At 62.4% G+C, this 26,808-nt stretch overlaps 2 protein-coding genes across 5 annotated transcripts; one reads left to right on the forward strand and one right to left on the reverse strand.

Moving 5' to 3' along the window:
• Positions 1-3,241: 3,241 nt before the first annotated feature.
• NKAIN4 (sodium/potassium transporting ATPase interacting 4) lies at positions 3,242-19,335 on the forward strand. 4 transcript variants are annotated; one of them, XM_073888322.1, is made up of 6 exons: positions 3,242-3,403; positions 10,792-10,872; positions 11,738-11,932; positions 15,514-15,548; positions 17,046-17,103; positions 19,046-19,335. In XM_073888322.1, the coding sequence occupies exons 1-6, from the start codon at positions 3,350-3,352 to the stop codon at positions 19,157-19,159; spliced, it is 537 nt and encodes a 178-aa protein (XP_073744423.1). In that variant the 5' UTR covers positions 3,242-3,349; the 3' UTR covers positions 19,160-19,335. The 4 variants fall into 4 exon arrangements, with proteins under 4 accessions (XP_073744423.1, XP_073744425.1, XP_073744422.1 ...); XM_073888324.1 differs by lacking the exon at positions 15,514-15,548 and adding an exon at positions 10,347-10,481 and having other exon boundaries at positions 19,046-19,165; XM_073888321.1 differs by lacking the exon at positions 3,242-3,403 and adding an exon at positions 3,786-3,906.
• Positions 19,336-20,173: 838 nt separating this feature from the next.
• Positions 20,174-24,189, reverse strand: BIRC7 (baculoviral IAP repeat containing 7). The gene is made up of 8 exons (XM_025865037.2): positions 23,820-24,189; positions 23,185-23,284; positions 22,839-22,920; positions 22,313-22,547; positions 21,715-21,918; positions 21,364-21,420; positions 20,993-21,191; positions 20,174-20,295 (listed from the first exon to the last, which is right to left on the reverse strand). The coding sequence occupies exons 1-7, from the start codon at positions 24,187-24,189 to the stop codon at positions 20,998-21,000; spliced, it is 1,242 nt and encodes a 413-aa protein (XP_025720822.1). The 3' UTR covers positions 20,174-20,295; positions 20,993-20,997.
• Positions 24,190-26,808: the final 2,619 nt, after the last annotated feature.

The following is a 26,808-nucleotide window of genomic DNA, read 5'->3' on the forward strand; positions in this document are numbered from 1 at the left end:
GGTGGGTGTCAGGCTCCTGTCTACCCCCCAACCCCTCACCACTTGCACAGGCTGGAGGAGGCACCTGGGGACAGCCCATCTCTGTGTTTTGGTTATGGCCATAACCACTTTCCGGCTGCCCTGAATCCGACAGGGGTGAGGCAGGTGGGGCTCTGACTGCTGTCTTCTCCGGGAGTCCATGCAGAAGGAGACTTGGCACCGCTCAGCTTTCCAGATCCATGATGCTCAGCCAGCAGCACATGGAGTGAGGAGCGAAATCTCACCGCCCCGAGGGGGCTGGGCCCCAGCACTGCACAGTGCTGCCCACCGCATGACCCGGCCCCGTCACAGCATTCTTATCTACGAGGCGGGTGACTCTGCACCCTGGGGGTCCCACTGCCTGCCACAGCAGCATGTACCCTACTGTGGCAGGTGCATGCCGTGGATCCTGTGCAGACCCCACACGTCAGAGCTTACCGTCCCAGTTGCTCTGGCCGACCCCCCCCCCCCCCCCCGCCACGGACTGGGCTTCCAGAACAGGCGCTGGCCGCCAGCTCTGATACTCCGTGGCCCCCGCAGGAGGAGGCTGGCCTAATTCCATCCTCGACTGGCGTCTGATCCCGGGAGGAAGAGCCGACAGGCGCCATGACTGGTTTCACTTGCTGTGATATTTTCCGTCTTTGTGCACAGTGTCGTGTGCATCACGACCTGACTCCTACGGACACCTGAGTGATACTCCATCGTATGCATAGACCACACTTTTATGTTGGGACACTCAGGCTGTTTCCTCTCTGGGCTCTTAGGAATGACATGTCTACAAACAGGGTGCACAAGCTCTCCCCTGGCTGTGCCGTTTCTTCTGGGCATGTCCTGGAATTGCTGGTTCCTATGGTAACTATATGGTCGGCCTTTCAAAGAGCTTGCCAGACGGTTTTCCACGGTGGCTGTGCCCATTCGCATCCCGCGCAGCACGTGGAAGGATGGATTCCAGCCACCCCGGTGGGTGTGAAATGGTGTCTCCTGTGGTTTTGACTTCCATTTCCATTTCCAGGTACTTGCTGGGAACTATAGATACTTTGTTGGCCTCCTGTGTGGGCCTTGGGCTGTCCCATCTCCTGTCTGCGGACGGGACAGTGTCAGCCATTGCCCACACATGGGTGCAGATGGGAGAATGTATCCGGGAGAGATATTCTGGGAAGCCAACGAACCAAGGGCTCACACGCTGTCAGCTCGTGACCAGATCTGCCATCCCGCCCCCCAGGAGCGTACATCACACTTCCCTTTTGATAAAATCAAGACCACATTTTACAGCAGTGAGGATGGTCCTAGGAGACATTTGTCCATGTCTGGAAACATTTTTGATTGTCATGGCCGGTGGGATGCCATGGTATCTAGTGGGAAGAGCCCAGGGATGCTGCTGGAGCCCCATAGTGTCCAGGCCCCCCAGAGCACAGAGTCATTGTCCCCTCACGCCTGTGATGCTGATTTTGAGTCCCCATTGCATGTAATATTTTCCCACCTATTCTTTTCGCTGAATAATCTTTTATGAACATCTTCCTAGGAAGTCCCTTCATTCAGGGTGTTCTAAAGGTCAAGACTTGCAAAGAAGATCAAAGACCTTGGGTGGTGAGTCCATGTTTCCCATGCATGGTCTTGTCACCATAGTGCCCCCACCCTGCCCAAAGCCTGATGAATCATCCCATCAGGAACTGGACTTCACATGGGAGGGGGTGTTTCTAAGGGTCCCTTCTGCTCGCCTAGCCCAGCCCCACTAAGGCTGTCTGAGTGATTTCCAGGGACCTCCCTGTGCCCCAATCTTGCATGCTCCTTCCCTCCTTCCCATCAGCAAACACCCCCCCAATCTGAGAACACTCCCACTTGCACCAAACCTTTCCTCCCAACCTTTTCTATTTATGGGGTCTGAGAGCTGCACCCCTCATTAGAACCTGGGTTAGAGATCTGGTGTGGCTTCCTCTCTAATTCGCTAGAGACTCTAGAACTTGACCTTGCTCTTCTGTTAAGTGGGCTGTGGGACTGTTAACCAATATCATGTAGGTGAAAATTCTCGGTGGCTTATAAATGCCCTGAGTGGGGTCAGGAATTGAGGTCACCATGGGAAACTGATTTCAGTTCGCTCTCCGTGAAGGGGCTGGCAACAATGGGATGCTCAGAGCTCCTAGGAGCCTAAGCAGTGACCATGCTGCAGATGCCCCTTTGCCCGGTGGAGCTGCTCAGCCAGGGAAACCATCACCAAGGGGCTCGGACCCTCTGGCCCTGGACTGCTGGAGCCAAGAGCAATGGCCCAAGGCTGAAGTGTCACCTGCTGTGCCACCCTGGAGGAGGACTCTCATCCCCACACCCCTCTGTGCTCTACTCAAGGACTGCCTCCTGGCTTCCAGCATAGGATTCACTTCCTGAGGACCTGCTGGATCAAGGGCTCACACTGATCAAGAACACCAGTGGCTCCCTATGACTGGAGGATAAAATGCAACCCAGAATGTGTGCAAAGCGCCTGCATCCCACCTCACCTGCCTCCCTTCTCCATCTGCCGCGGACCCCGCTCAGCCCCACCTCCACACCTTGGCATAGCAGGGTTGTCCCCCAGGCCTCCCTCCAATGCACAAGACCTATGCCTCAAGGTTGCCTGCAATGCTGGGGGCTCCCCAGGGTCTCCCCCCCTCAGGCCTGCCCCTGCCCTGCCCCAGACACAGGTGGAGCGGACTTGGCCCCCAGGTTTCCCCACACTCTCTGGGCTGGTGAGCTCTTGGTAGACAATCCCACCCCTCCTCCTACTCCTGAGTCCTCAAACCTGGGAGGGGACCTTTGAGTTGTGAGCCCTGTCCAGGATCCTGGGGGATGGGGTGCACCTGGGGCTCCACGAGAGAGGAGGTTGATGGGGGCAGACGCAGGAGGTGCCTAGTGGGGGGTGATGGGCAGGGGAGGGGAGGGCTACTGCTTTTGCCAGACTTGTCTGGGGCAGGCTCGTAGTGCTTGGATTCTGTACTCCTGAGGAGCCGCGCCATCGCCGCTTTTAAGAAGGGGTCTCGCGCCCCTTCCCAACTGGCGCGAAGGACCCCCCCGCCCTGGGAAGGAGGGAGAGGCGGAGCAGCTGTTACTTGGAGGGGCGGAGCTGGGCCAGGGGGTGGGGGTGGGGGGGCGCCCGGGGCTGAGGGGCGGGGGACTGCGGGGTGGGACCTGGCTGGCGGCGGTCGGGAGCCTGTGGGGCGGGGTCGGGGACCGCCTCGGGGTGGGGCCTCGCGGAGCCGGCCGAGAATGGGCGGTGGCGGGCCGAGGCGCCCAGCAACCCGCACGCGCGGGTGGCTTGGGGTCCAGACTGGCGGAGGCGGCGTCCGGGGACGGCGCGGACCCCATGGGCTGTTGCTCCGGCCGCTGCGAGCTCATCTTCCTCTGCACTTTCCAGCTGGTGAGTGGCGACCCCTCCTCAGGTCCCGCGGTCCCAGCGCTCGGGGTGGGGGTGGGTTCCCGCTGGCGACGGTTCGGGCCCGCGGGCTTCTGGGGCCGAAGTTCGCCGCCGTCTGGGAAGGGTAGGGAGCCAGCGTCCTGCGCGCGACCCCGATGGCCCCTCCGGCCGACCTCGAGTGCCCCGCTGGGCGTGTGTGCTTGTGGGGAAGGGGGGCAGCCGCGGGGGACCCGAGCGGCGGGGACAGGTGCCAGGAGGAACAGATGACTTTGGGCGGGGCTCCTGGACCCTGCTGTCGCCGGCGCGTCGGGCGAGGCGCGTCCTTGGGCGCAGGGGGAGCCCGGCCCGCGCACGAGTCGGTAGTCGGTCGCGTTCGCGGAGGGGCGCTGCTGCGCGCGGCGTCCGCGAGTGTCGGAAGGCGCGTGTGGCCCCGAATGTGCGCGCAGGGACCGTGTGCCAGTGTGTGTGCGCGCGTTCCCTTTACAAAGCCAGCGCCAGGCACTTGGGTGAGCGGCGGCGGCCCATTTCTAAAGCCTGACAGCCTGGGGGTGTGGGTGTGCTTGTGAGTTTGCGAGTACGTGTGTGTGTCAGGGATGTGTGAGCGCGCATTGGTGGTTCAGTGGTAGAATTCTCGCCTGCCAGGGATGTGTGAGCGCGGCCTTGTCTGCCCTTGGTGCCTCCCAAGCGGGAGGATGTGGCCCCCTCGCCCCTTCCCTGTCCTGGAGAGGTGCGGAGGAGAGAAGAGGTGTGATCTGGTGCCCAGAGTTGCACTTGGGCACCTTTTGTGTTGGGGATTAGCTGGTCCTCCGGATCCAGAGCTTTGTCAGAGAAGGTGGGCATCCCTGGGCCAAGTTTCCGTTTTGCCCTCGGAGCTCCAGGCCGCCTGGTCAGTCCCATTACCAGAGCCTGAGGCCCTGGGTGGGGGTGGGGAAGTGCTAAACTGAGGTCCCTGGCCATAGGCCTGGGGAGGAGATGCTGGTGAGCCCTGGGATCTCCCATCTTAAAAAGGAAATGCTGCTTTGTTGAGGTCAGGCTGGGTGGGCTTCTGGCTCAGCCAGGCAGGGGGCTTCCTTCTCTGGAAGCTTGAAGGCTCATGGAGGATGAAGTTTTAAGCAGAAAGCCCTCCCACACACAGGGCATCCAGTCCTTTGCCTGTCCACTGCAGGGGGGTGAGGGTTGCGCACAGAGTTGGCAAGGGGCTGAGATACCAGGTTGGTGTGTCCCATGTGGAGGAAGGAAGGAGTGGCCAGAGGCTCCCTGTGGGTGCACACTCACTGCTTTGGAAGCCTGAGGGGGTGGGGTGATGGGAGGATGGGGGAGGTGGACATCTACAGGGTTTGTGCTGGACAGATAAGGCCGGGAGATAGCTCTGGGCTTCGCAAAAGGCTAGAGCCCAAGGACTACTCCACCAGCAGCAGGGAGCTACCTCCATCTTGGGGCAGAGGTGTCCCCCACTCTGTTTCGGTAGGAGGCTCCTGGGGGTGGGGTGGGGGAGCAGGAGAGGGGAAGGAACGGTCTATGCGGTGAAGGACGGCAAGGAGCCCAGGCTGGTCAGGAGGTCAGCAGTCTGGTCATGTCTGGGCATCATGAAGCAGAGTGGCCTTCGGGGGTTAGTGTGACTTTGGTTTCCATGTGTTGAGTTTGGTGTGTGGGATGTAGTCAGGATTGACTTGTGACCTGGGGCTCCGGGCAGCAGAAATAGATGTACTGGGTGAGGGATGTGGCCTCGGGGCTTGGAAGGCTCAGGTAGGGTCATTTGCCTGTTTCACCTCCACAGTGGACAGGGGACGGTGCACGGGGGGTACCCCCACAGGTCTTGGAGAAGTTACCTGCCACCAAGGGCAGCAGGACGCGGGGCTTTTTGAAGACTTTGGGTCTCAGCCAGGCAAGTTCTAGGGCCGGGGCAGAGCTGTGTCCCCACTTGGCCAGTCGGGCCCCAGCTGAAGAGCAGCGGAGAGCCATGAAAGGCCCTTTGTCCTGGCCACCCCTGTGCTTCCTCTGCTGGGGGGAGGGGAGGCAGAAGGAAGAGCTCTGACACCACCCATTGCTCTGGTCACCACATGTGGGGTGGGGGCGTCGTGAGTGAGTCCTGTGGTTTCTCTTTTCTCTTTTTGACAAGCGTGAGAGTTTTCTCGTTACCAAGCTAGTGGACAAAGGCCTGAGCACCTCTTCTGTGAGCCTTCTCCCTGAAGAATAGCGTGAGCTTTGCCCGCTCTGAGCCAGCCGGAGCACACCGTGGCGGTTTCCCAGGCTGTGCCCACCATGCGGACGAGAGGGAAGCCACGCGGTTTAGGGCGGGCGGCCACTAGAGCTGAGTCACTCATCTTTTCCCTGCCTCGAGAATGTGGCCACCGTGCCACACGGCACCATGGAATGCTAGGCCTTTTGGTGCGTGGCTCAGAAACGAAAAGGCCCCCACCTGTGCTGGACACGTGCGCAAGCTGTAGGGTCTGTCGGGAGCACAGCTGGTAGCAGGGACATACCTCCAGTCCGGGCACGAGCCTGGACCTTGGAGAACAGGGCCAGCATGACACGGTGCGGGGGCTGGGGGAGCTGGGAGGGGAACCGAGTCTCCCCCGCATGCGTGGCACTGGTGGGGGGTGCTGGGACAGGGCATACACCCCAGCCCCTCGATTAGGGTCACCTGGGCCAGAGAGGAGGACTGCAGCTCAGAACATAATTTCGTTCAGTTGAGAACAGATGGTGCTGGCCAGCCGTGCCCGTGAAGGCTGTGATGTGCACGCACATGTGTGTGCATGTCTGCGTGTACGTGTGTGTGCATGTCTGCGTGTAAATGTGTGTGCATGTCTGCGTGTACGTGTGTGTGCATGTCTGCGTGTACATGTGTGTGCATGTCTGCGTGTACGTGTGTGCATGTCTGCGTGTACATGTGTGTGCATGTCTCTTTTTCCTTGCCCCCAGGGCCCCGCATCACAGGGTAGGCCCTTCATGCTTGGGACCCCCCCCCACCTCCAGAGCTTCGCCCCTCGTACCAGTCCCTCCACTCACCCCTCTCCGCCCACCACACCCATCTGAGCCCGGCCAGGCTTCCCCTGCCCACCCAGTCCCCGACCCCTCAGGCCCAGGGTCGTGGGGCTGGCCAAGAGCTCAGGTCCGAGTCCCCCACCCTCGGCTGTCCGGTCAGGCTGGGCTGGGCTCTCATGAGGCAGGGGAGGCAGGATCTCTGCCCTCAGGCGCCTGTCTCTTCCCCCCCCACCCCCTACCCCGGCCCCAGTCGGTGTAACTGAGGAAGTTCTGCTACTCCACCGGCACTGGGACCCAAGCCGGGTGGGGGCTGCGGCCCCCTGGCCCGTGATGGGGCACATGGAGGGCTGGGCCGTGGGCTGGCGCAGGGCGACCGCTGGTGAGCCAGGAGATGGGGTTCCTGGGGAGGGGGCTTCATGTCTGCTTGTCCTTGTCCCCTGAAAACAGCTCGGTGCTATGGTCTCCAGTCTGTACCGTGACTCAGAGCCCTACTGCGCGCTTCCTTCCATGCGGGAGCTCTGGTGCCTCTTCCTGTGGGGTCCTTGCCTGGGATAATTCTTTTTTCTGTTTTTAAGATTTACTTATTTATTTGAGAGAGAGAGAACGTGAGCAAGGGGAGGGGCAGAGGGGGAGGGGGACAGAGTCTCCAGCAGACCCCCGCTGAGTGCAGAGCCCGAGGCAGGGCTCGATCCCAGGACCCTGAGACCATGACCTGAGCCGAAACCAAGAGTCGGCTGCTCAAGAACTGAGCCACGCAGGCGCTTCTACTTGGATAATTCTTTCACTCTGACTTGGCCTTTGTCAGCTGTGACCCTGTCTTGGTTCAGGTGGTGGGAGGAGGAGGCCCTGAGCCTGAAGCTTTCTTTCGTTCCCATTTTGTGGTGCTGTGAGGTGGGCCCCAGCTCCCGTCCGGGTGAGGCTGCGGTGAGGATGCCCGGGCTGATGCTCTTCTCGGTGAGACTCAAGCAGTTCTGTGCTGAGCTTTTGTTTTCAAGCTCTAGCGTCCAGAGGGGCACGCGGATCCAGATGCTCTTTCCTGATGGGGTCGATGAGTCTCCATCACAGCAGAGGTGGCCCTCTGAGTGGGTGCCGGGCTGGTTGGGTCCTGCGCCCCATGCCCCGTCCTGGCCAGTGTGGATGTCCCAGGGCAGCTTCTCTGTCCTTCTGACCCAGCCTTGAACTGAAGCCAGGACATCCTGCCTCGTGGAAGGTGGTGGCTATGCCCCTGGCCTCTGAGACCGGGACTGGCTGCCCCCGAGTGACCTGGAGATCCTGGGGGGCCTCTAAGAGCGAGAGGTGCAGCACACCGAGGGCCGGTGCTGCTCCACAGACCTGGGAAGGCTGGGAGGAGGTGGACTCCCCCCCAAGCCGGCTCGGCGGGCAGGGAAGGGGGCTGGAGCTTTGCTGGAGGAAGGGGCTTAAAGCCCATGAGCCGTGCACACGGGGAATGGTGCGCACACACATATGTGCGTGCTGGGGGAGTGGGGGTGGGCATGGGGGCCCCACGTTTTTTGAAAAGATCAGTGCAGGCTTTGGGAGCCAGTGAAGCGTGAGCATTTTCTCTGTCCTGAACTGAAAAGAAGGCTATGGGAAGGGTGGGAGGCAGGAGGCCAGGCAGCAGCTGGTGAGCAGACTGTGCCCCCGGGGCTGCTTTCTCTGCAGAGGAAGGACAGCTTGGAGGCCCTGGTGAGTGTCCCTCCCTCAACTGCGGGCTCGTGCCAGGGATGGATGCCCTGGGAGGGGACAGACAGACAGACTTGCCTGAACACACCGTGGCAACACTGACAACAGAGTCCACGTGGTGAAGGTGGCTGTCCCCTGGGTCTGTGCGCGGCGCGTCCACGGCCCTGAGTCAGCCCTCCTCCCCCGTTCCTGACCTGTTAGTGCCCTCTGACCTCCATCTCCTTCCTGGGAGGCCACCAGGCAGGAACACCCCTAGCCCCGGGGATGTCCCCTGGGGTCCACAACTCTGGGCACAGAGGACACAGGGCGTGGTCAGGGAGGTCACAGTCAGACAGCATCAGACCGGGGGGGATGGGGGCCCACAGTCTTCCCAGCAGCTGCCCGGCCCCCGCCTCTTCGCTCTGAGGGCATTCCTATGAGAGGATGGGCCAGGCCCAGGGGTCCTAGCTGCCCACTGGGGGCTCGGGCTCCGACTGAAGCCTTCTCATCCACGGTGATGGCACTGCACGCTCTTCCAGAACTTTACTGAGCATTCGAGACAGTGTTGGTAATAGACCACTCATTCTGTGCACAGCAAGCGGCGGGGGGGGGGGGGGGGGGGGGGGGCTAGTGACCGGCTGGACCCTGGATACGCCCACTGGGCATTAAGAGCAAAGTAGGAGACAAAAGGTGGGGGTTTGGCTGGCCCTGGTTCTCCTTGGAGACCATCCGTGTCTTGGGAGACAATGCCCATCACCTCCTGGCCAAGCCACCCAGCCTCGGGGGGCTGGTCTGGAGCAACCCACCCATGGCAGGCCTGTGGGGTGGGAGGGCTGTGGCATGCAGGAAAGCGGCCCAGACTGGCATGTGCCCTGCCTGCGGGCCCACTCCCCAGTCCCCACTCCCAGCTGTCTCCTAGGATGGACCAACCTCTGCAGGGCATACTTGGAATGTCCCCCTGCCGGAGACCTCCTGAAAATAGCCACCATCCCTTTGGGACCATACACAGCGGCCAGGAGTGCCCAGGATGCACCCACGGCAGCTGTTTCCGGGGCAGGTCGGGGTCCTGTGAGGAGCCAGGGTGGAGGCAGGGCCAGGTGCTCCCGCAGGGGGGTGTAGGTGTGAAGTCCACAAAGGTCCACCCTGCCAGGCTCTCCGTCCCTCGCTGCGGTGCGGGGCAGTGTGGAGCCTGGAGGCCTGTCTGGCCGGCTCGTTCATGGTTTCAGCCCACCCAGTCTGTGGGAGGCACCCGAGGGGGGCTTGCTCGGAGGAGCTCTCCTTGAGGAGTCAGCAGGCGGCCCCCACGCAGCCCACACAGCTGAGCTAGCTCTGGGTCGGGGACTGGCTCTCCCTGTGCCAGTGGCGTGCTGGTGCACAGTGGGGCTGTAGGGGAATGGCGGAGTGCAGCCAGAAGCCCTGCCAGGATGCTGTCCCTTTGCTGCCACTGTCCCTTCCAGGACACGGCCAGTCCCCTCCAACCCTTGCTGGACGCGCCTTGTGTTGCACATGGACGGGAAGGTGCTGGCTTGGGTGCAGTGGATTTGGCCGTGTTTTCTCCCAGTGTATACGGTCCTGGTTTCTCCTGGTGATGGGCCAGGTCCACAGAATGCGTGAACGTGTGGGTGCGTTCTGGAGTCGTGACTGCGCTCAGAGCCAGCAGGTCTCCCCTGCAAATTGAATATCACCTTCCTGGGGTGCCTGGCTGCCTCGGTCAGGAGAGCACGTGACTGATGCCCTCAGGGTCGTGAGCCCCTCGCTGGGTGTAGAGATCACTAACAAAACAAAGAGACAGACCTTAAAAACAATCGAGCTCCCCAGATGTCTGAGTGCCTCTGGTTGGTCCTCTGTTGGCTGTGCCTGCAGGGCTGGAGGGCGGGAATCCACCACAGTCCGTGGAGTGAGGACAGAGCCCAGTAGACGGGGAGGGTGCTGACCTGAAGGCCGCAGAGCCTCAGCGTCCACTTCCTGCCGAGAGTGCCCCAGAACCACGTGACTTGGTCTCAGGCGTCCTGCCCTGGGCTGGTGGTTGGGCCTGCAACCCCGTGAGACAGAGCGGCCCAGTGTTCCCATGCTCAGGATGAGGGAGTCCAGGATGGAGGGGACAGTGCTTTGCCCAAAGAGGGCATTTTAAGGCAGAAGGGACACCCCAAGGTGAGGCTTGGGGGCCAGATCCATTTGGAGATTTTTGTTGGAAGGCCCAAGACCATAGCAGATGCTGGGTGGTGGTGATTGGGTCGGAGAGGCAGGCCCGGGAGCGCCCTCGGGGGCCCGCTGCCCCTCCACTGCCCACTACCCCTAGGTCACTGCCTTGGAGCGGCAGGTGTTCGACTTTCTGGGCTATCAGTGGGCACCCATTCTGGCCACCTTTGTCCACATCGTCATGGTCATCCTGGGGCTCTTCGGCACCATCCAGTACTGGCCTCACTACATTGTGGTGCTGAGTTCATTGTGCTCCGGCAGCCCTCCCACGGGCAGGTGGGGCGGGATGACCAGCAGGGGGCCTCGGGCGGCATAGTGTCCTACAAACCACCAGAACATCCCGGGAAGTCCGGGATTCAGCCACTCCACCCTGAGACCTGTCCTGGGGTGGGCTCAGGAAAATGCTCCTCCAAACAGAGCATGCTGGCTGCCAGACTTGGGGAGCAGAGTCCCCCTGGTTCAAGTCTCCTCCAAGGGTGCTGTGCAAAAGTAAAAAAAAGAGCTGAGTTCACCTTCTCCACCCCTCCCCTCTCTTAACTTTTTAGTACGCGGTGTGGGCGAACATCTGGGTCACCTGGAACGTCTTCATTATCTGCTTCTACCTGGAAGTGGGGGGACTCTTGAAGGTAAGTCGAGGGGTTGTGGCCAGGCCGCTGTGAGCATTACACACACCTGCTTGTTGGTCATTGTCTCCCCCGTGGTCTGTTCCTGGCTCTGGCCCTGGCACCCAGGACAGCCCTGGCCCACAGGAGGGACTCAGTAAAGGTTTGGGGAAGACTAGTGATTTGATGGGTCGGCGGGGGGCTGTGGGCACTGGTGGGCAGTGGCCTTGGAGGAGGGGCCCTGGAGCCAGGGCAGTGCTGGGCAGGAGAGGCAGGGCTGGGGGCCAGGGAGCAGAAGGACCGGGGCTGCGAGGGTGCAGGTGGGAACACCTCTAGGGAGCCAGGCTCTTTCAAATGTTGGTGAAACCCACCGGTCTCTCCCGTGGAGGAGGGGGCCCACATCCAAGCCATGGTTCGCGGGGAGTGTTGGTGGTGAACAAATCCTGAGCGGTGGTTTTGGGCACTTTGTCCGTAAGGTTTTATTTCACTGTTGCCTGAAGCTCAGAGCCAGGGACGTGGGTGGGGTTTGACTCCAGGTAGGCCACGGGCAGACTGGCCGTTGCTTTGTGGGGCCACGCCTGGGGCAACAGAGTAGGGAAGACAGACGTTAGTTCAAACACCTAACATGGCAGCCATGGCCAAAGCCATGAAGGAAGGTCCGGAGCACTGTGAGAACACACCCCCAGGGTCGGACCTGGGCAGGGAGGCCTTCCTGGAGGAGGGGGTGTGAGCCGGGTAGGGGGCCAGGGCAAGCAAAGGGAGGCCTGCTTGCAGGGGAGTGGCTGAGAGGGCCTTGGGGTCCCTGCCTCCCTTGGGGGGCCCACACTGGACTGTGACGGGTGGGTGGGCAGTGTCCCTGATGCTCACCTGCTCCCACCTTCACCCCCAGGACAGCGAGCTCCTGACCTTCAGCCTCTCCTGGCACCGGTCCTGGTGGTGTGAGCATGGCCCGGGCTGCCTGCGTGAGGAGCCAGAAGCTGGCCTGGGGCCCCCGGATGGACAGGCCTTGGTGCCAGGCATTGGCTGTGCCCTGGAGCATGGCCACGCTGAAGCCCTGCACAGCGCCCTGCAGATCCTGTTGGCGGTGAGTAGGGGGGGCCGGGGGAGGGGCTCACCCTGCTCCTGGGCCAGGCCTCCCGCTTGGCCTCCTCTGGGTCCCCCTCCCTGCCACTGGAACCTCAGTGGGCTGCTCTGTAAAGTGGGCTCGGAAACCAGCTCCAGCCCCAGGGTGGGTGTGCGGAGGAAAGAAGGGACAGACCCCCAGGCTCTGCCGGTGCTGTGGGGCGGGCAGGGGACTACAATGGAGTTATTTGATGCCCCTGCCGGCCCTGGAGGCTCCTTCCCAACCTCCTCCAAGTCAGAAGGGACACCCGATAGCGAGGGGTGGAGACGCAGCTTGGCCGCACCGCTGTGTTGTTGGGGGCTGTGACCCCGTGAATAAAACGACAGGATTCCCGGTCACATCTGAACTTCAGACCGACACCGAGCAAATTTTTGCGTACGTGCATCCCATGCGGTGTTTGTGACGCTCTGACACTAACACGGTGGTTCATTGTGTATCTGAAATTCAAATTTAAATGGGTGTCCTGTATTTTATCTGCAAGTCCCGAGAAGAGGAGGGATTTCATGTAGGGGCCGGGGGTGGACATGAGAGTCTGCAGGCCTCAGGAGCTGAGCCGGCGCCCAGCACCCTCTGCCCCGTCCAGGCCAGGGGAGCAGTTCTCCTGGGGACCGACTCTAGCGATAAACCTGTGGCTTCTCCAAGACTCAGTTTCTCTTCTGCGACCCAGACAGTTAGCCCCCACCCCCCATGGAGGTCTGGGCGCCTGGCTTCTGACTCCCACGGAGGGGCTTTGGGACTCGATGGGGCAGGAGGGAGTAGGATTGAAGCACCAACTGCGTGGGAAGCCGGGGTCCTCTGCAGAGTGCCCCCAGCTCGCTGCTGCTAGGGTCCGGGGTCTGCACTCAGCACCGAAGTGCTAAGCCTCGTGGAGCCCGTGAGGGTGTGGTGGAAGCTACTTCTACCCACGTTCACGGGCCCTGTTCTAAGGGGAGAGTCTGAAATCTGCTGCAGAGTGGCACTCGGCGTCCGTGCCTCCGGCTGGCTGCAGTTGGGGTGGGGCAGGGCATGTGGGGGATGCAGGGCACCAGCACACGGCGTGGCTGATGTCGCCCCCTCATTCTCCTGTGCCTGCCTCATGTCCCCAGCCTGTGGATGGCAAAAACCAAAGCCAGTGAGGGCGACCCGCGGGCGCGGAGCTGGACGCCCCTGTAGGAGCTGTTGGCTGTGGCTGTGACGTATTATCCTGAAACATCATGGCTTGAGACAATAAATCTGTCCGCGGGTCTGGAGTCTGGGAATGGCTTAAACGGCTGCTTCTGGCTTGAGATCATTCACGAAGCTACAGTCAGGCGGAGGCTCTGGCCACCAGAAGGCTGGACTGGAGCTGCAGGTGCTGCTTCCAAGGAGGCCCCTGCATGTGGGCTCTTCCCAGGGCTGCTTGGGCGTCCTCACCACGGGGCGGCTCGTCCTGCAGGGCGAGCAGGTGGAGAGGGATGGGGGTGGGGGCAGCTGCATGGCCTGAGACCCTGTCTTGGACATCACACTCGGTCATTTCTGGAGGATCTCAGTGTTTGTACAGGTCAGCCCTGGTCAGGGTGGGAGACGGCCCCGCAGGGCGTGAGCTCCGGGGAGGCCCACCAGGACGGCCTGGGGGCTTCTGCAGGAGCACTGACTCTCCCTGCTGTTGGTTCGCTGCTGGGACAAAGCAGATGGGGCCCAGAGTCCCATCTTCCACCAAGGCCCAACGTCTCTGGATTTGAGCCCTGGGGAGACTCTTTCTCCCCACCATCTCCCCCAGAGAGATAAGGACCCATCTGAAGAAGAGGAAGATGGAGGCCCATAGTCTGACTTGAGATCAGACAGCTGGCTGCAAGGAGCTTGAACCCAGATGAGGCCGTGGGGGGGGGGGAGGGGGGCGACAAGCCCTGTTCGGGGTGGGACACCTGCAACGTGCCCTCCTTTGGGGCTTGGGTGGCTATGGACACAGCTGTCTGGTCAGCAGAGCCCAGGCTGGCCTTGACTGTGAGCATGTGGCCTCTGTATTCCAGAAAGCATGGCCCCGTCGCCAGGCCCCTCAAAGCCAGGGCCCAGGAAACCCGCTATGGGCTGCAGCCCCTTCCTCTCTCTCAAAGCCTCCAGGAGCATCCCCTGGAGGCTGTTCCAGGGCCCAGACGTGATGGGTGTCCCTCCTCCAGTGCCACCTTCAGTGGGCTGCGTCCCCGGTGGGTCTGGAGCTTGTCCTGAGCTCACACACCCCAGAGGCAGAGCCTGTTACAGGGATGCTGTCTGCCCTGGGGTACTTCTCAGCTGGGGGTCTTGCAGGGAGCTCCTCCTTTCCTGGGCAGCTGGGGCGGGGGAGTCTTATCCATGGATGCATGTGTGAGACAACAAGACTGGATGTGAGTCACAGGGGCAGAGATCAGGGATCATGGAAGGAGCATGAAGAAACACACTGTGGACTCAGAGGGGGTCAGACAGCCGGGAGGACCCCAGAGAAAGGGGAGGTCGGGGAGCATCTCCGAAGGCCGGCTGTGCAGCCCTGCATAGGCGCTTTCCCTGTGTGGCGAAGGGAGAGGCTCTGGGAGGAGCTGAGCCGGTGCCTGCGGGGCCCCTGGAGCCGGAGTCTGTGCTGCGCTCCTCCCTGAATGGGATGCCGGCTGCTCCATGCTGGTGCTGGTACTGGAGGAGAGTTCTCCGTGTCGGTGGGAGTGACAGAGCCGCTGTGTTGCTATCATCCTTCACCTGCAGGGATGGACGTTCCCCTTGTGAAATATGAGTTTCTAAATACTGGTCAGCTGCTACGTGCTTGGCCTCGCAGGAGCCAGCCCTCTGATGATTGTTTTGGAGGGCTTGGAGAGGCAAGCCCTTAGCTGGCTGGCCTGAAGTCTGGCTGGCAGGGAGAGAACCAGCCAAAGGAGGCAGAGAGCCCAGTGCTGGTGGAGCGGGGTCTGCAGGTACTGCTGGCCTCTGGGAGCTCCGGGGAGGAGCTGGGGGTGGAGCACGGACGACAGGAGGTGGGAAGGCAGAGGTGTGGCCATGGGGTGACCTCCCGCAGGACCCTGTGAAAAAGAGTCCTGGGGTGGGAGGAGATTTCAGCACCACGGCCAGCTCCGGCCCTGGGCCCTTCCCGGGAGGAACGCCAGGTACCGAGGCCGGCCCAGCCGCACAGCAGTGCCCGGAAGGCTGTTTGGGAGGAGACCGGCTTGTCTGAGTCAGCATAGAGCAGGCCCACTATCTGCTGCCTAGAAGGATGGGGGCTTCCAGAGCAGGGCACAGCACCTTGTCTCCTCCCTCCCGGCACTGAGGGGGACTGTTGGGCCTGATCTGTGCATGAAGAAACAAGAGCCAGAGCTCACGTGAACCCCTCAGGTCTCACCGCTGCTGGTGGAGGGCTGGCCACGCCCAGGAAGGCTGCTGGAAACTCTGTCCTTCCCGAGGCCCGTGCTGCTGGCCACCTTCCTTCCCCCTCTACCATTTCTCACCCCATCATGGACTGTGCTAGTCTCAGACAGACCCCACCACCCTCTCCCAGAAGATCTGCTGTGTCTTCTCCATAGCAGGCACCCCTGTGAAACATCTTTTCTCTTTGTCTCCCTGACCAGTCAGGATCCCAGCAAGACCGAGATGGTGCACTTAGGTAAGGTCAATTCCCGGGGGCTGGTGAAGGGGCTGTTCTAAGTGTGGGTGCCACACCAGGGACCACACAGGGTATCCCACTCCCTTGGGTGCATAGCCACTGAGCTGTTGCCCCTCTGGCCTGCAGGGGTGTGGGGAGGAGTTACATCCAGGCAGAGCTCTTTGGAGCTGTCCCCCTGCCCCTGGGAGGCAGCCTTGCAGAGAAAGGACCGAGGGATCCACGCTTTGCTTCTCTCCTTCCCCTCTCCTGCTGGGCTCCCCGTTGGCGAACCCAAGCAGGAGGACACTGGAGTCTGGACACCATCCACACCACAAAGGGTGGAGAATGTGGAGGAGGGTCAGGTGGAGCACCTCCAAGCCACCACCATCAGACTCTTGCTCCAAGCTGCATCCTTGGGGTGGAGACCATTGCTTGGTATGGGAGATGCTCAGACGCCCGACAGCATGACCATACCATCATCAGCCACCTCGCAGCTTCCCAGCATCTGTGGAGGAGGCTGACTTTGCTTCCCTGGGCAGAACCTCCCAGATGAGCAGGGACTGCCGGCCCCTTCCAAGACCCTATGAACACACGGGGCTGTGGGCCTTTCAGGGGAACCTCTAGCTGCCCTGTGGCATTGAGATGCGTTTTGCTGTGAAGTTATAAACAAGCAGTTCTGCTCAGGGACCACTCTGTGCTCTGGCTGTGAGTCAGGGCTGATCCTCTCATTCTCATTTAAGGGGGATGCAGTTCCCTGATGGCGGTGAAGGCCACACTTGGGGGGTGCTCACCCTTGGTTAGCATTGCCTGGGCCCCACGAGTGCAGAGAGACTGGACCACGGGCAGTGCCAGAGCCCTTTCTCCCACAGTGGCCCTGGTGCCTGGGTGTCCATGGGGCACCTAATGCCTGCCTGCCCTCTCCCCTGAAGTCTGAGCGTCCTCCTCTGAGCTTGGCTGGGGAGCCTCTGCCCAATCAAGCCCCTGACTCCCTTGGGACAGCAGCCAGCCCTGTCCACTCTGCCCAGAACTGCCCACTGAGCTGGGTCCTTGGCACTTTCAGCCGAACCATCCAGCTTGGCTGGCTCCAACTTCTCCAGCAGGGCTGCGTGTGGGCGCCCCCTTCCCAAGGAGGAGAAAGCTGGTGGTTGGCTGCTTATGGCAAAAGGCCTCGGGGATGATGGCCGGGCTGGAACTGGGGGGGTGGGTTCAGTTTAGGGGTCCATCAGCTGTGGTCGTGTCTCTGAGGGCTTCTCTCTGCACCTCAGCCTCATCTTGCTGACTCGTCCATTGGCCAGCCCTTACCCCGCTCACCCTCATCCCTGCAGTGCCCCCCACAGAGGAAGTCAGACGCCGCCTGGGACATCAAAGCTAGAGAAGTTGCACAGATCCGCTCTCCTTGTCCATTTTACAGACAAGGAAACAGGCCTAGGAGGGGCTGTGGCCTTGTGGTCCGGACACTGGGGCTTCTGTCCCCCACGCCTCGAGCTTGCCTCGTCCTGACCTCTTGGTGTCTTTCAGCTCCTGGGCTTCGTCTATGCCTGCCACGTGGTCAGCGTTTTCACCGAGGAGGACAGCTGTGAGTATGCGGCTGCCGGGCTCCCACAACAGCCTCTTGGTGGCCTGGCCTGGACCCTCCAGGCGGTGGCAGGGCGGGTTGGGGGGAGCAGAAGGCGCAGAAGGCTCGCGGTGACTCTGGCCATTCTCCTGGCCTGTCATTGCAAAAGCTGAGACCTCGCCTCTTAGATGGATCCCCCTGCCCTCAGGGGTCCTTGCCTGAGCAGAGGGGGTGGGGGGCCCAGCCACCTGAGAAGAGATGAGGAGGGGCCCCGGGCTGTGGGCATCAGGGGTCAGCTCATACCAAGCCCCCAGGTCCAAGGGCTCCTGTGCTGCAGAGCTGGTCCCCCACAGCCCCCACAGCAGCTGCAGGTGGAAGGTTGAACCCTCAGACCTGCAGAGGGGTGGGCCCCTCGGCCTCCCCGCAGCTGAGATCAGGCCCTACTGGCTGTGGTGTCCCTATCAGGTATTCAGTGCCCGCTGGACCCATCAGAGCAGTATTTTTGCTTCCTGCTCAGAGAGGGGGGCCCCCTTGACCTTCCTCTGATTTGTAACTCCAATGCTCAGGCACCCTTGTGGGCCCCGACTGCCCCTGGCTCTGACGTAGTTTCCTGGGAAGACTCTGCAGAGGACAAAGCTGGCGTGCATGGGGACTGGGTGCACCCAGGGGGCCTTGGCTCCCATGGGCAGAACCTTCCTTGGGGTCAGAACGGGGATCCAGATCTTCTGTTCCCAGGAGTCAGGTGGCTATGGGGCTGGCGGTCCATGTGTCCAAATGGCATCCTATTCTGGGAGACCAGACTTGCTCTGGACCAGCCCCCAGATCCCCCAGCTGTCATGCTGTGACCCCCAAACCATCATTCAGACCACTGCTGGCTGGGAGAGAACCAGAGGGGATTCACGTGTCGGTTACATTAAAATGTTTTGGGATGGGAGCCAGCCCTGCGGGTTCGGAAGTGCATTAGCTCTGCCCAGCAAACCCAGCTACCCACTGGCTGCCCAGCACAGCTTCAAGGGGCAGGTGGCTGATGCTGGTGGAAGTGGTGGGGGCATGGTTGGGTCACAGTGAAACTCTCCGAAGCCCCAAGGACCCAGGCCATCGCCGCAGACCACCTCCCCCTGCTGAGCTCGTCAGTGTCCACTGGGACGTTTTACCAGGGGAGTGTTCACAGTGTTGCTCCTCCAGAGGGACATGGCCAGGTCTGGGCCGGGCCTGGGGCAGTGCCTGCCCTCCCCCGGGGCCCCCAGGCTCGCCCCCGCCTCTGCCATCACCACACCAGGGTTCTGCCATCTTTTCCATTGTTTGGGTCTTGTTTTATTTGGGTCTTGATTTCTTTCAGTTGATTTTTCATTGGTGGATCTGACCCATTTCCTCTCTACCATGTCAATGAAAAGCCTTCCAACCTCTTGTTCAAGCAGGCGTACTTGAATGTATGGCCAACAGAGCCTGCCCCTGGCCGGGCCTAGCCGGTTGGGTTCGCACAGCCGTGAGGCTTCTCTCCTGGTGGATGCCTCACCAGCCATCTGTCTGTCCATCCATCCCTCCATCCATCATCTGTTCGTCTACCTGTGCCAGCTCTGGGCTGGGTATGGAGGTGTCAAGGCTCTGGGGCTTGGCCCCCACCCCCTGGAGCTCCAAGCCCAGCAGAGTCTATGGAGTTGGGTCTAGGACGGTTTTGTGCCGGGGGCTGGGGGGGCGGTCATGGAGAGGCCACGTCCCAGGAGGGCAATGTGGCTGTTCTCTAAGGGTCTCACTGCAGCAGGAAATTTAGGGTGTTGGTTTCTTTGGAGAATCAGTCTTCTTTCCTCTTAAAAAGCAGTGTCCAGGACCCTGCACCCTCCCAGGCTCAGGGTGGGGGTACCTGAGCCGCTGTCCACCTACTCTCAAGCAGCCTTTGCCAGGTCCCCCATATAATCCTGAAATTTGGGGTCCAAGAGCCAGCTGGGGGTCCTTCTCTCCATAGAGCTGGACTTGCTCCATCCCACGCAGGCTCTTGGACACAATCCTGCCCTTCAAGGCGACACCTGTGGCGGAGGACCCCGGGTCTCTTGGCAGCCGCACCCCTTCTGCCCTATAAGTGAAGGCCCATCTCAGCCAAGGGCCATCAGGGGTAGCAGGCGTCCCGTCCCCGTGACAGGAGAGCCCTCACTCAGGCCGCAGAGCCAGGACAGACTATGAGAGCAGACAGCTCGGGCACACGGGGCTCTGAAGGACTTCACCAGGCTGTGCGGGCCTCTGGGGATCTCCTCCAGCCATTGGAGCCTGGGTGGCCAGGACCCAGGGTCGGCCCCTCACCCCACCCCCAGCTTCATGGCCCAAACCCTATTGTCTGCAGACACAAGGCGGGGGGGCCTGCCCAGAAGCCCCGCCCCCACCAAAGGCCAAGAAGCCCTCAGCTGCTGGGATGTTGTCCCTTTTGCATTTGGGGCTCTCCAAGGCAAGAGGGCACAGCAGCCCTTGCTGAGGGCTGACTGGCCCAGGCTTCCTGCCCCGGTGCCAAGGGCTGCCCCTCAGGGCGCTCTGACCTCTGCCCACCCCCACCTGCCCCAGGGGCCGCTGATGGAGCCCTGGGTGGGCCACTGGGCTCAACCAGGAGTACAGGCTCCCTCTGCCTACAGAGCAAAGCACTTCCCTGTCCTTAGCTGGTGGTGCTGTTCACAGAAGGGGCTTAAGCCCTGGTCCTGCAGCGTCCTCACAGTACTCCCAAATAGAAAGTAGAAAGGGCGCTGCCCTGTAGACCTCCTTCCCTGAGACGCAGGAGTTTGGTGGAGAATTACAAGCTCCATCCCTGAAGTGGCCTGGGGCTAGAGGTTTTTAGAAGTCCTCACAACGCTGAGAAGAACAGAAGGAGGGAGAGGGGAGGGGACGGAAGGGGCCCTGCTGGACACGAGGGGGCATGTGGGGAGATGTGTGGCCGTGCTGCCCTGCTGCTGAGGGGCGGGGGCAGGGGACCTTCTGGAACAGAGGCTGGTGAGCGCCATCCAGGGAAAACCCACTTTATTGTGAATCTCCAAAAGCATCCAAGCATCAGTAAAACCACCTTTACACCCACTCCCTTTGCCACGACGTCTGCAGCTCCTTTCCACCCTGGGCTGCGTCTGGGGACTTGGGACAGCCCGTTGTGGTTGCCAGCTCAGCTGTCCTCAGCAGGCCTGTCGTGTGGCCCGAGGGACAGGCGGAGATGGGCAGGGTGCCCGCCAGCTCTTGAAGCACCTGGGAGAGGAGGGATGAGCGGGCTACTCCCGGTTGGCTTGTCCACGGACCAGAGACTCCAGCCTGCAGGAAGCTCCCTCCCCGGCCACTTGACCCCCCTGGAAGTTGATCGGAGAGACGGGGTGGGGGGCACAGAATCCTTTGACTACCAGGAGGAGGCCATGCTTCCTGCCAGCCGTAAAACTCCAAGGTTCACGCTCCCCTCCCTCACCTGGCCTTGGCCGCCAGGTTAAGATCTCTGCCCAGGCCCTGCCTCATAACAGCACACCTCCAGAGCCATCCTCCCCTGGGCCTGGCTGTAGCCCACACACCCAGCTGGATAGGGGGCTTTATCCCCCCAGTCACTGGGGAAGTCAAGGCAGGGCTGGGCCCAGCTGGTATGGTTAAAGTGCCCAAGCCGAGTGATGGTGGTCAGCTGGGGTGCTGTGTTGAGAAGGACCCGGAGCACAGATGTGAGTGTCGAGGGAAGGTAAAGCATTGATCAGCAACATCTGCTGGGGCCAGGGAGCTAGAGAAGTAGAAGTGCTCCCTCCTGCTGCTGCCCTCGCCAGCCAGCCCCGGTGTTGAGCTCGCGGGAGACAAAGTGTGCTGGGGGTCCCTGTCCAGGCCCGTCCTGACATTTCTGAGGCCCACGTGGGGACGTGCACACATCAGGCCAGGCTAGGATCTGCCTGTGGGTAGCTCCGTGGCCACTCACCTGGCCTAGGGCAGGAAGGTGCGCACGCGGCTGCGGATGGGGGCCCTGCAGATGGGGCACAGCTGCAGGGCTGGTGCGCACTCGGCACAGACCAGGTGGCCGCAGGGCACGAAGACGGTGCCCACGGCGCGGTCCAGGCACACCTTGCAGGTCCGCTCCTCCCACAGACACAGCAGCTGCTCTTCTGTATCCTGGGCTCCTGGGGGTTCGAGAACCCAGCAGTGCCCTCTGGGCCGGGGCTCCACCCGCTTCCTCCAAGGCCACCGTGTCCACCCCCAGACCTCCACCTTCTGTCCTGGGCTAATGGGGGGGACCCCTCCCCCGAGGATGCAGGGGAGCTGGCCCTGCCCCCGGGTAGGTCCCACCCTCACCTGGCTCCCTGGCACCTTCTGACTGGACCTCTCTTCTGGGCATGGGCAGCTCAGGACCTGTGTGAACAGGAGCTGTAGGTGGTGAGGAATGGATTAGAAGCCCCGGGGGAAGTGAACCCCTACCCAGAGGGGCCACAGGCCAGGTCTGGCTCTGGCAGGAGCCCACCCAGCCCCACAGCCCCCCTCCTGCCACTCCACGGCATGCCGTAACCCCCAGAGCCCACGCCACCGCGACGTGCCCCTGCAGACCCTGCATGGTGGCTGTGGGGGCGTGTGCCTGGCGCCGTGGGGCTGCAAGGAAGGGCTGTGCCCAGAGGGGATGAGCAGGGAGAGGCCAGGGCGGGGACGCACCTCTGGCCGCCGTCACCCGGCCCCCCTCCTCTTCCTGGAGCAGGTCGGCCACCAGCTGGGACGCGGAGATGCCGGCGGGCACCGCCCACCGGTACCTGTGCTGCAGCAGCTGTTGCACGCGGCTCGGCCCAAAGCCCATGCGCAGCACGGCCCGCACCGCTGGGCACCGGCTCCACGCGGACCACTCCTGGCTGCCCCTGGCACCTGCAAGGCAGGGTGAGGGGCACTGGGCCAAGGGCAGGGAGGGCTGGGGCGGGGCTCAGGGTCACAGGACAGGGGCAGCGGCTTGCCACTGTGGCCGGTCCCCACGGGCCTCTGTGGCCACCACAGCCACCTCGTTGACATTCCAGGGAGGGCTGTTCCTCGTTCAGAGGTGCCACCACACAGGAAAGACGGTAAAAGCTCATCGCCAAGGCCACTATAGACAGAACCCCGCCAGGTGCCGGGTGCTGCTCCCAGAGCATCACATAGACCGGCTCGGTTCCAGACGAGGGTGGCACCATCCCCATTTCGAGCTCAGGGCGTTGAGGTTCAGAGAGCAGAAGTCACTTGCTACAGACTTAGAAGAGCCAGGGTCTGAACCCTGGAGCCCTCGCACCTTTGCCCCGCAGTCCTGGGCACGGGTGTAGACAGTACCCCCCGCTGCCCTGTGCACTCCCGACTGCAGCCACCTCCGGGGCGAGGGGCACCAGGTACACACAGCTGCCTCTCCTCTTCACGCTCCCACTGTCGGCCATCGGATTGGCAATGCCCACAGCGGGCTGCTCAGTGGTGCTGGGGACTGCCTTCCCTCTCCCGAGCACCAGACACACAGTGCACCTGCATGCAGCCCCCTGCCACCCAAACAAGCCCAGGTAGCACCCTCACACCTGGCCAAGCAGCCTCACTGTCCCTGCACTGAGACCTCCACCACAGTGCAGGCTGCAGGTGCCCAGGGAGCAGAGCATGGGGCACGCACCACAGCTCACCTGAGGGGGGGGGCAGGGGCCTCGTCTTCTGGTTCTTCTGGGCGGTCCTGAAAGGAGCCAGAGAACATCTGTGCCCTAAGTAGAAGGAGGAGTGGGGGTGGGGAGGGACCCGGCTCCCCCTGCCCCACCCGAGCCCTAAGGAGAGGCAGCGCTCACCCAGGAGCCGGGCAGGTGGCAACAAGCCTCCTGGACACTGCAGACAAAGTCCCGTCCCTTTGTCTGGAGCAGGAATTCGCACCTGGAGAAAGCAGGTTGGGAGGTCTCGTGGCAGCGGGCCTGGGCTGCTGGAGAACCCCTCTAGCCAGCCTAGTGCCCCCAGTGCCCTGCAGAGGGCAGCTGGGGCTGAGCGTCAGGCACTTGCTGGGAAGGCTGTTTTGGAGAGACAGCCTCTGTGGAGCATCAGGGAGAAACAGCAAAGATGCTATCCCCAGAGGCCCCCATCGCCAGGATCCGATGCTCCCCCGCCCGTGCCCAGCCCCGGAGCGGCCTGCGGGGTCCTCACCTGGGGAACCACTTGGCATGCTCTGTCCAGGGGTCGTCCCCCTGCTCCCAGCTCTGCAGACCCCCATAGCAGAAGAAGCACCTCACTTTGTCTTGCTGGCCTAGGTAGAACGTGGATGCTGGCCTCGCCCACACCCAGCCTCTCAGCACCCGCCCACTTGGCCAGGTGTGCCCCCCAAGGCCGTGGGGGCTCCCAGGTGGCCTTTCCTTATGTGGCAAGGGTTATCGGGGGTTGCTCAGGAACCCTGGGGGCTCCCACTGCTCTCTGCCCCCCTTTGCCCTGTATTCTCCTTGGATTTCACATGCACCCCACTTTCTCAAAGGTGAAGTGGGGATAGCAGTGCCTTGGGACTGATGCAGACATTCATTCACAGGAAGCAGGCAGGTCAGGGCTGCTACAGGCCCGTCCCTGGACCCCAGGGGCCCCATGGACGCCCCATACACCTCCCATCCCAACTGCCCCTGTGCACGCGCCACCGTCCGAAGCACCCGAGGAGAGACTCCGAGGGGCAGGGACAGCTGTGGAAAGGCCGCAGGACCCTGCCCCCTCTGCGTGAGGCCCAGACCCGCCCTGCCCTGGGGGAGGGGCTCCAGGCCAGCAGGGTCCCGAATGGCACCCAGGCCCCCAGAACTCACCGGTGTGGAAGAAGCCTGCGGCAGCCAGCAGCTCAGGCCGCACCACGGTGGTCAGTGGCCAGTCGTAGAAGGAGGCCAGCCGCAGTTCCTCAGAGCCCATCCCAGGGAAGGCCGGCCTTGCGGATGGGGCAGCCCTGGCCCCCACCTCCTCCTCCTCCTCCTGCTCTGCAAGGGGGCGCAGCTGGCCCAGGATCTGCCCGTCCATGTGGTCCTGGCCTCCCCAGGACACGGTGCAGCAGGTGCCCTGGCCCACAGTGTGGCTACACAGAGAGAGGGGCCCACAGCGCCCCTGTGTGGGACTGTTGTCAGCCGCCCAGCGGCTTAGCTCTGGGCCACAGCACCAGCACCTGGCCCTGCCCTCAGGCCCCATAGAGCAAGCACCAGCCCTGACCAGTCCTGCAGCAGTGACAGGGCCCACGGAAGCCAGTCCCGGAATGTGCCCAGCCAGCCTGCCTCAGGGCTCCTGAGCCCTGGGCCCCGCCTGGGGACAGCAGGGGCCTTTGCCTCCAGCAGCTGGGCAGTGAGGGCGGCACAATCCTGCCCCCGGATGCCCCAGCGCAGGGAGCGGCCAGGGGCCCCACTGCTTTCTGGAAGGGGCCAGTGTGGCAGTCAGCATCACGCGCTCTCGGCAGCAGGGGTGTGTCACGGGGCTCCCAGGCGGGGGCCGCGGTGGTGGGGGCCTCGCTCCACTCCACAGGGGTGGGTGGTGACTCCCGGGACAGAGGGGGAGGGGGTGGAGCACGGACACCCCTACTGAGGCCGCAGAGGCCTACTGCTGGCTAAAGGACCTGGGGTAGGGGGGAAGCGGGCAGAAGGGGGAGGCGATGCTCTGCGTCAGCTCCGAGTTCCTGGGCCAGGTGCCAGTGCCAGCCTCTGAAAGCAGGAGGTTCCAGGGGCTCTGAACTATGCAGTTAGTGCCCCCCCCCCCAGAGGGGAGGGCATCCCCCTCTCTCAGGGATGCCACCGGGCTCCCAGGGACAAGGTTACCTAGTGACGGGCCAGCCCCTGGAGCAGTTTCCCTGGACATTCTGCTCTGAACCCTGGAGCAGAGGGGCATGAGACTTCCTTGCGCCTGGCCCAGCCAGAGCAGGAGGGTCTCAGCTGGTCAGTGTGCAGCTCTAGCCCTTAAGCCATGAAGGTCACGGACAACCGGGCTTGTGTCCTTCCCAAGGCTCTGGGGAAGGGGCTGGCCTGAGCTCACCTCTGTCACCTCCTCAGCCTCAGTGTCCAGGTGGGACTAGGCTGGGGTGTGAAGCCACACAGTGCGGGCTCAGTTTTCCCATTGGAGTCACAGCCCCCAAGGCCGCAGTAACCCAGACACTGGGGACCTTTGGGAAGGGGTCACAATTCCAGCTACCTGCACCTGCTGCATCAGACGGGTCCTCCTGCTTGGGCGACCAGACCAGCCACCCCACTGCTCTCCCAGGTGCCCCCTGCTCTGCCTCAGAACCAGCCCACCTCCCTGGGCCTGGCTGGGCACCTCCACTTTCCTAGGTAGACATGGGGTGCCCCACTGCTGGCCAGGGGCCCCAGGTTTCAAAACTGCACTTGCTCCAGACCCAGATCAGAGCCACCGGCCACGTGGAACAGGCTTCCCTCAGACCTGATCATGGCCACAGGGTCTCCACCAACCCGGGGCCCCAGTGCCCCCAAGCCCAACAGTTAGGGAACATGGGAGGAGGGCTGTACCCAGGGAAGCTGGAGCTCCCAGGTGGGCAGAACATGTTCTGATGTAAAGGATGCAGAGAAAGGCTGGATGGGGTGTGGGGGCCGTGGCCCTGCTGCCCCCCTGGCCCCCGCCTAGGAGCCCAAACCTACTCCCTGCTTCCTGGGGCGGACCTGACTCTTCTGCCCGCTCAGGCCCTAAACCCTCTCTCATCCCTAACATGCTTTTCCTGGCAGCTCACATCCGGTGTCAGCACCCATTTGCTCAGTGCAGCAGCCCTTTAAAAACAAGTTTGTGAAGAATAAAGCAAGGAACCAGGCTCTGTAGGGTCATTGCTGACAATGGGGGGCAGGGGGCCGGCAGTAGGGGGCAGGGGTGGGAAGGCCTAACCTGCTCTGGGGTTGGCAGCAAAGCCATGGCAGGGCTGTGGGCAGGGTGGGCCATGCCACAGCAAAGGTCACAGAGAAGAAGTGGGAGGGGGTGGAGGGGTATGGGGTGTAACTCTGGTTCGCCCTGGCCAGGCCCCTGCCCCAGCGGCCCTCCCTCACCTTCCACGTGGGGCTGTATGAACCGCAAACCCAGCCTCCGGGAGCCCGAGCTCCTATATACCAGCCTGCACCTGTGCTTCCTGTGCCGGGGATGGGGGCTGCCACCTTGCCCTCGAGGAAACCCGTCACTGTCCTGGCTACCCCAGCTACTCAGCCCCGATGAGTAGCCCCAGAGCCACCAGGTTCCCTGCAGGAAATCCCAGTAAAGGGTGTGGCTGGAAAACTAGGCAGCAAGTAGCAGGGCGCTGCACTCCCTTCTGCCTCCCCGGGCCAGGGTGGCCTGGTGGGCGATAGAGAGAGGGACAGAGAGACAGCTCGGGGGCTGTGGGGGCTGGACCCCAGATGGGACCTCTCAACATGTCGGTCTCAGGATGTCAGGCCTTTGCCCCGTCCATGCTCCACTGCTCAGGATGCAGAGGTATCCTTACCTTTGGCTTCAGCAAACCCCTGAGGGCACCTGTCCCAGGGTCCTTCTGGAAGCTTTCCTCAGGTCAGCCCTCTGCCCCTGCTCCACCCCCACCCTCAGATGGACAGGGAGGTGGGTACCAAGTCTCCAGCCTGCTTTTCCCTCAGCAGGGAGCTCTGCAGCCCCCAGGTTTGCTGTGGATGCTCTGGACCTGGGGACTGGACGGGTTCGGGGGGGGTCCTCCCAGGGGCCCCTGGCAGCAGAGGCGGCTTCCCCTGGGGGCCCCTCTGTGGTCCGTTCCCTCTGACCCTACCGCTTTGGGGCTGGCAAGGCAGAAGCAGTCTCCCTCGATTCTGGAAATCCCAAATT

The sequence above is a fragment of the Callorhinus ursinus genome, unplaced genomic scaffold, assembly GCF_003265705.2.
Source record: "Callorhinus ursinus isolate GAN/ISIS: 27379988/994484 unplaced genomic scaffold, GSC_fseal_2.0 scaffold89, whole genome shotgun sequence".
NCBI lineage: Eukaryota > Metazoa > Chordata > Mammalia > Carnivora > Otariidae > Callorhinus > Callorhinus ursinus.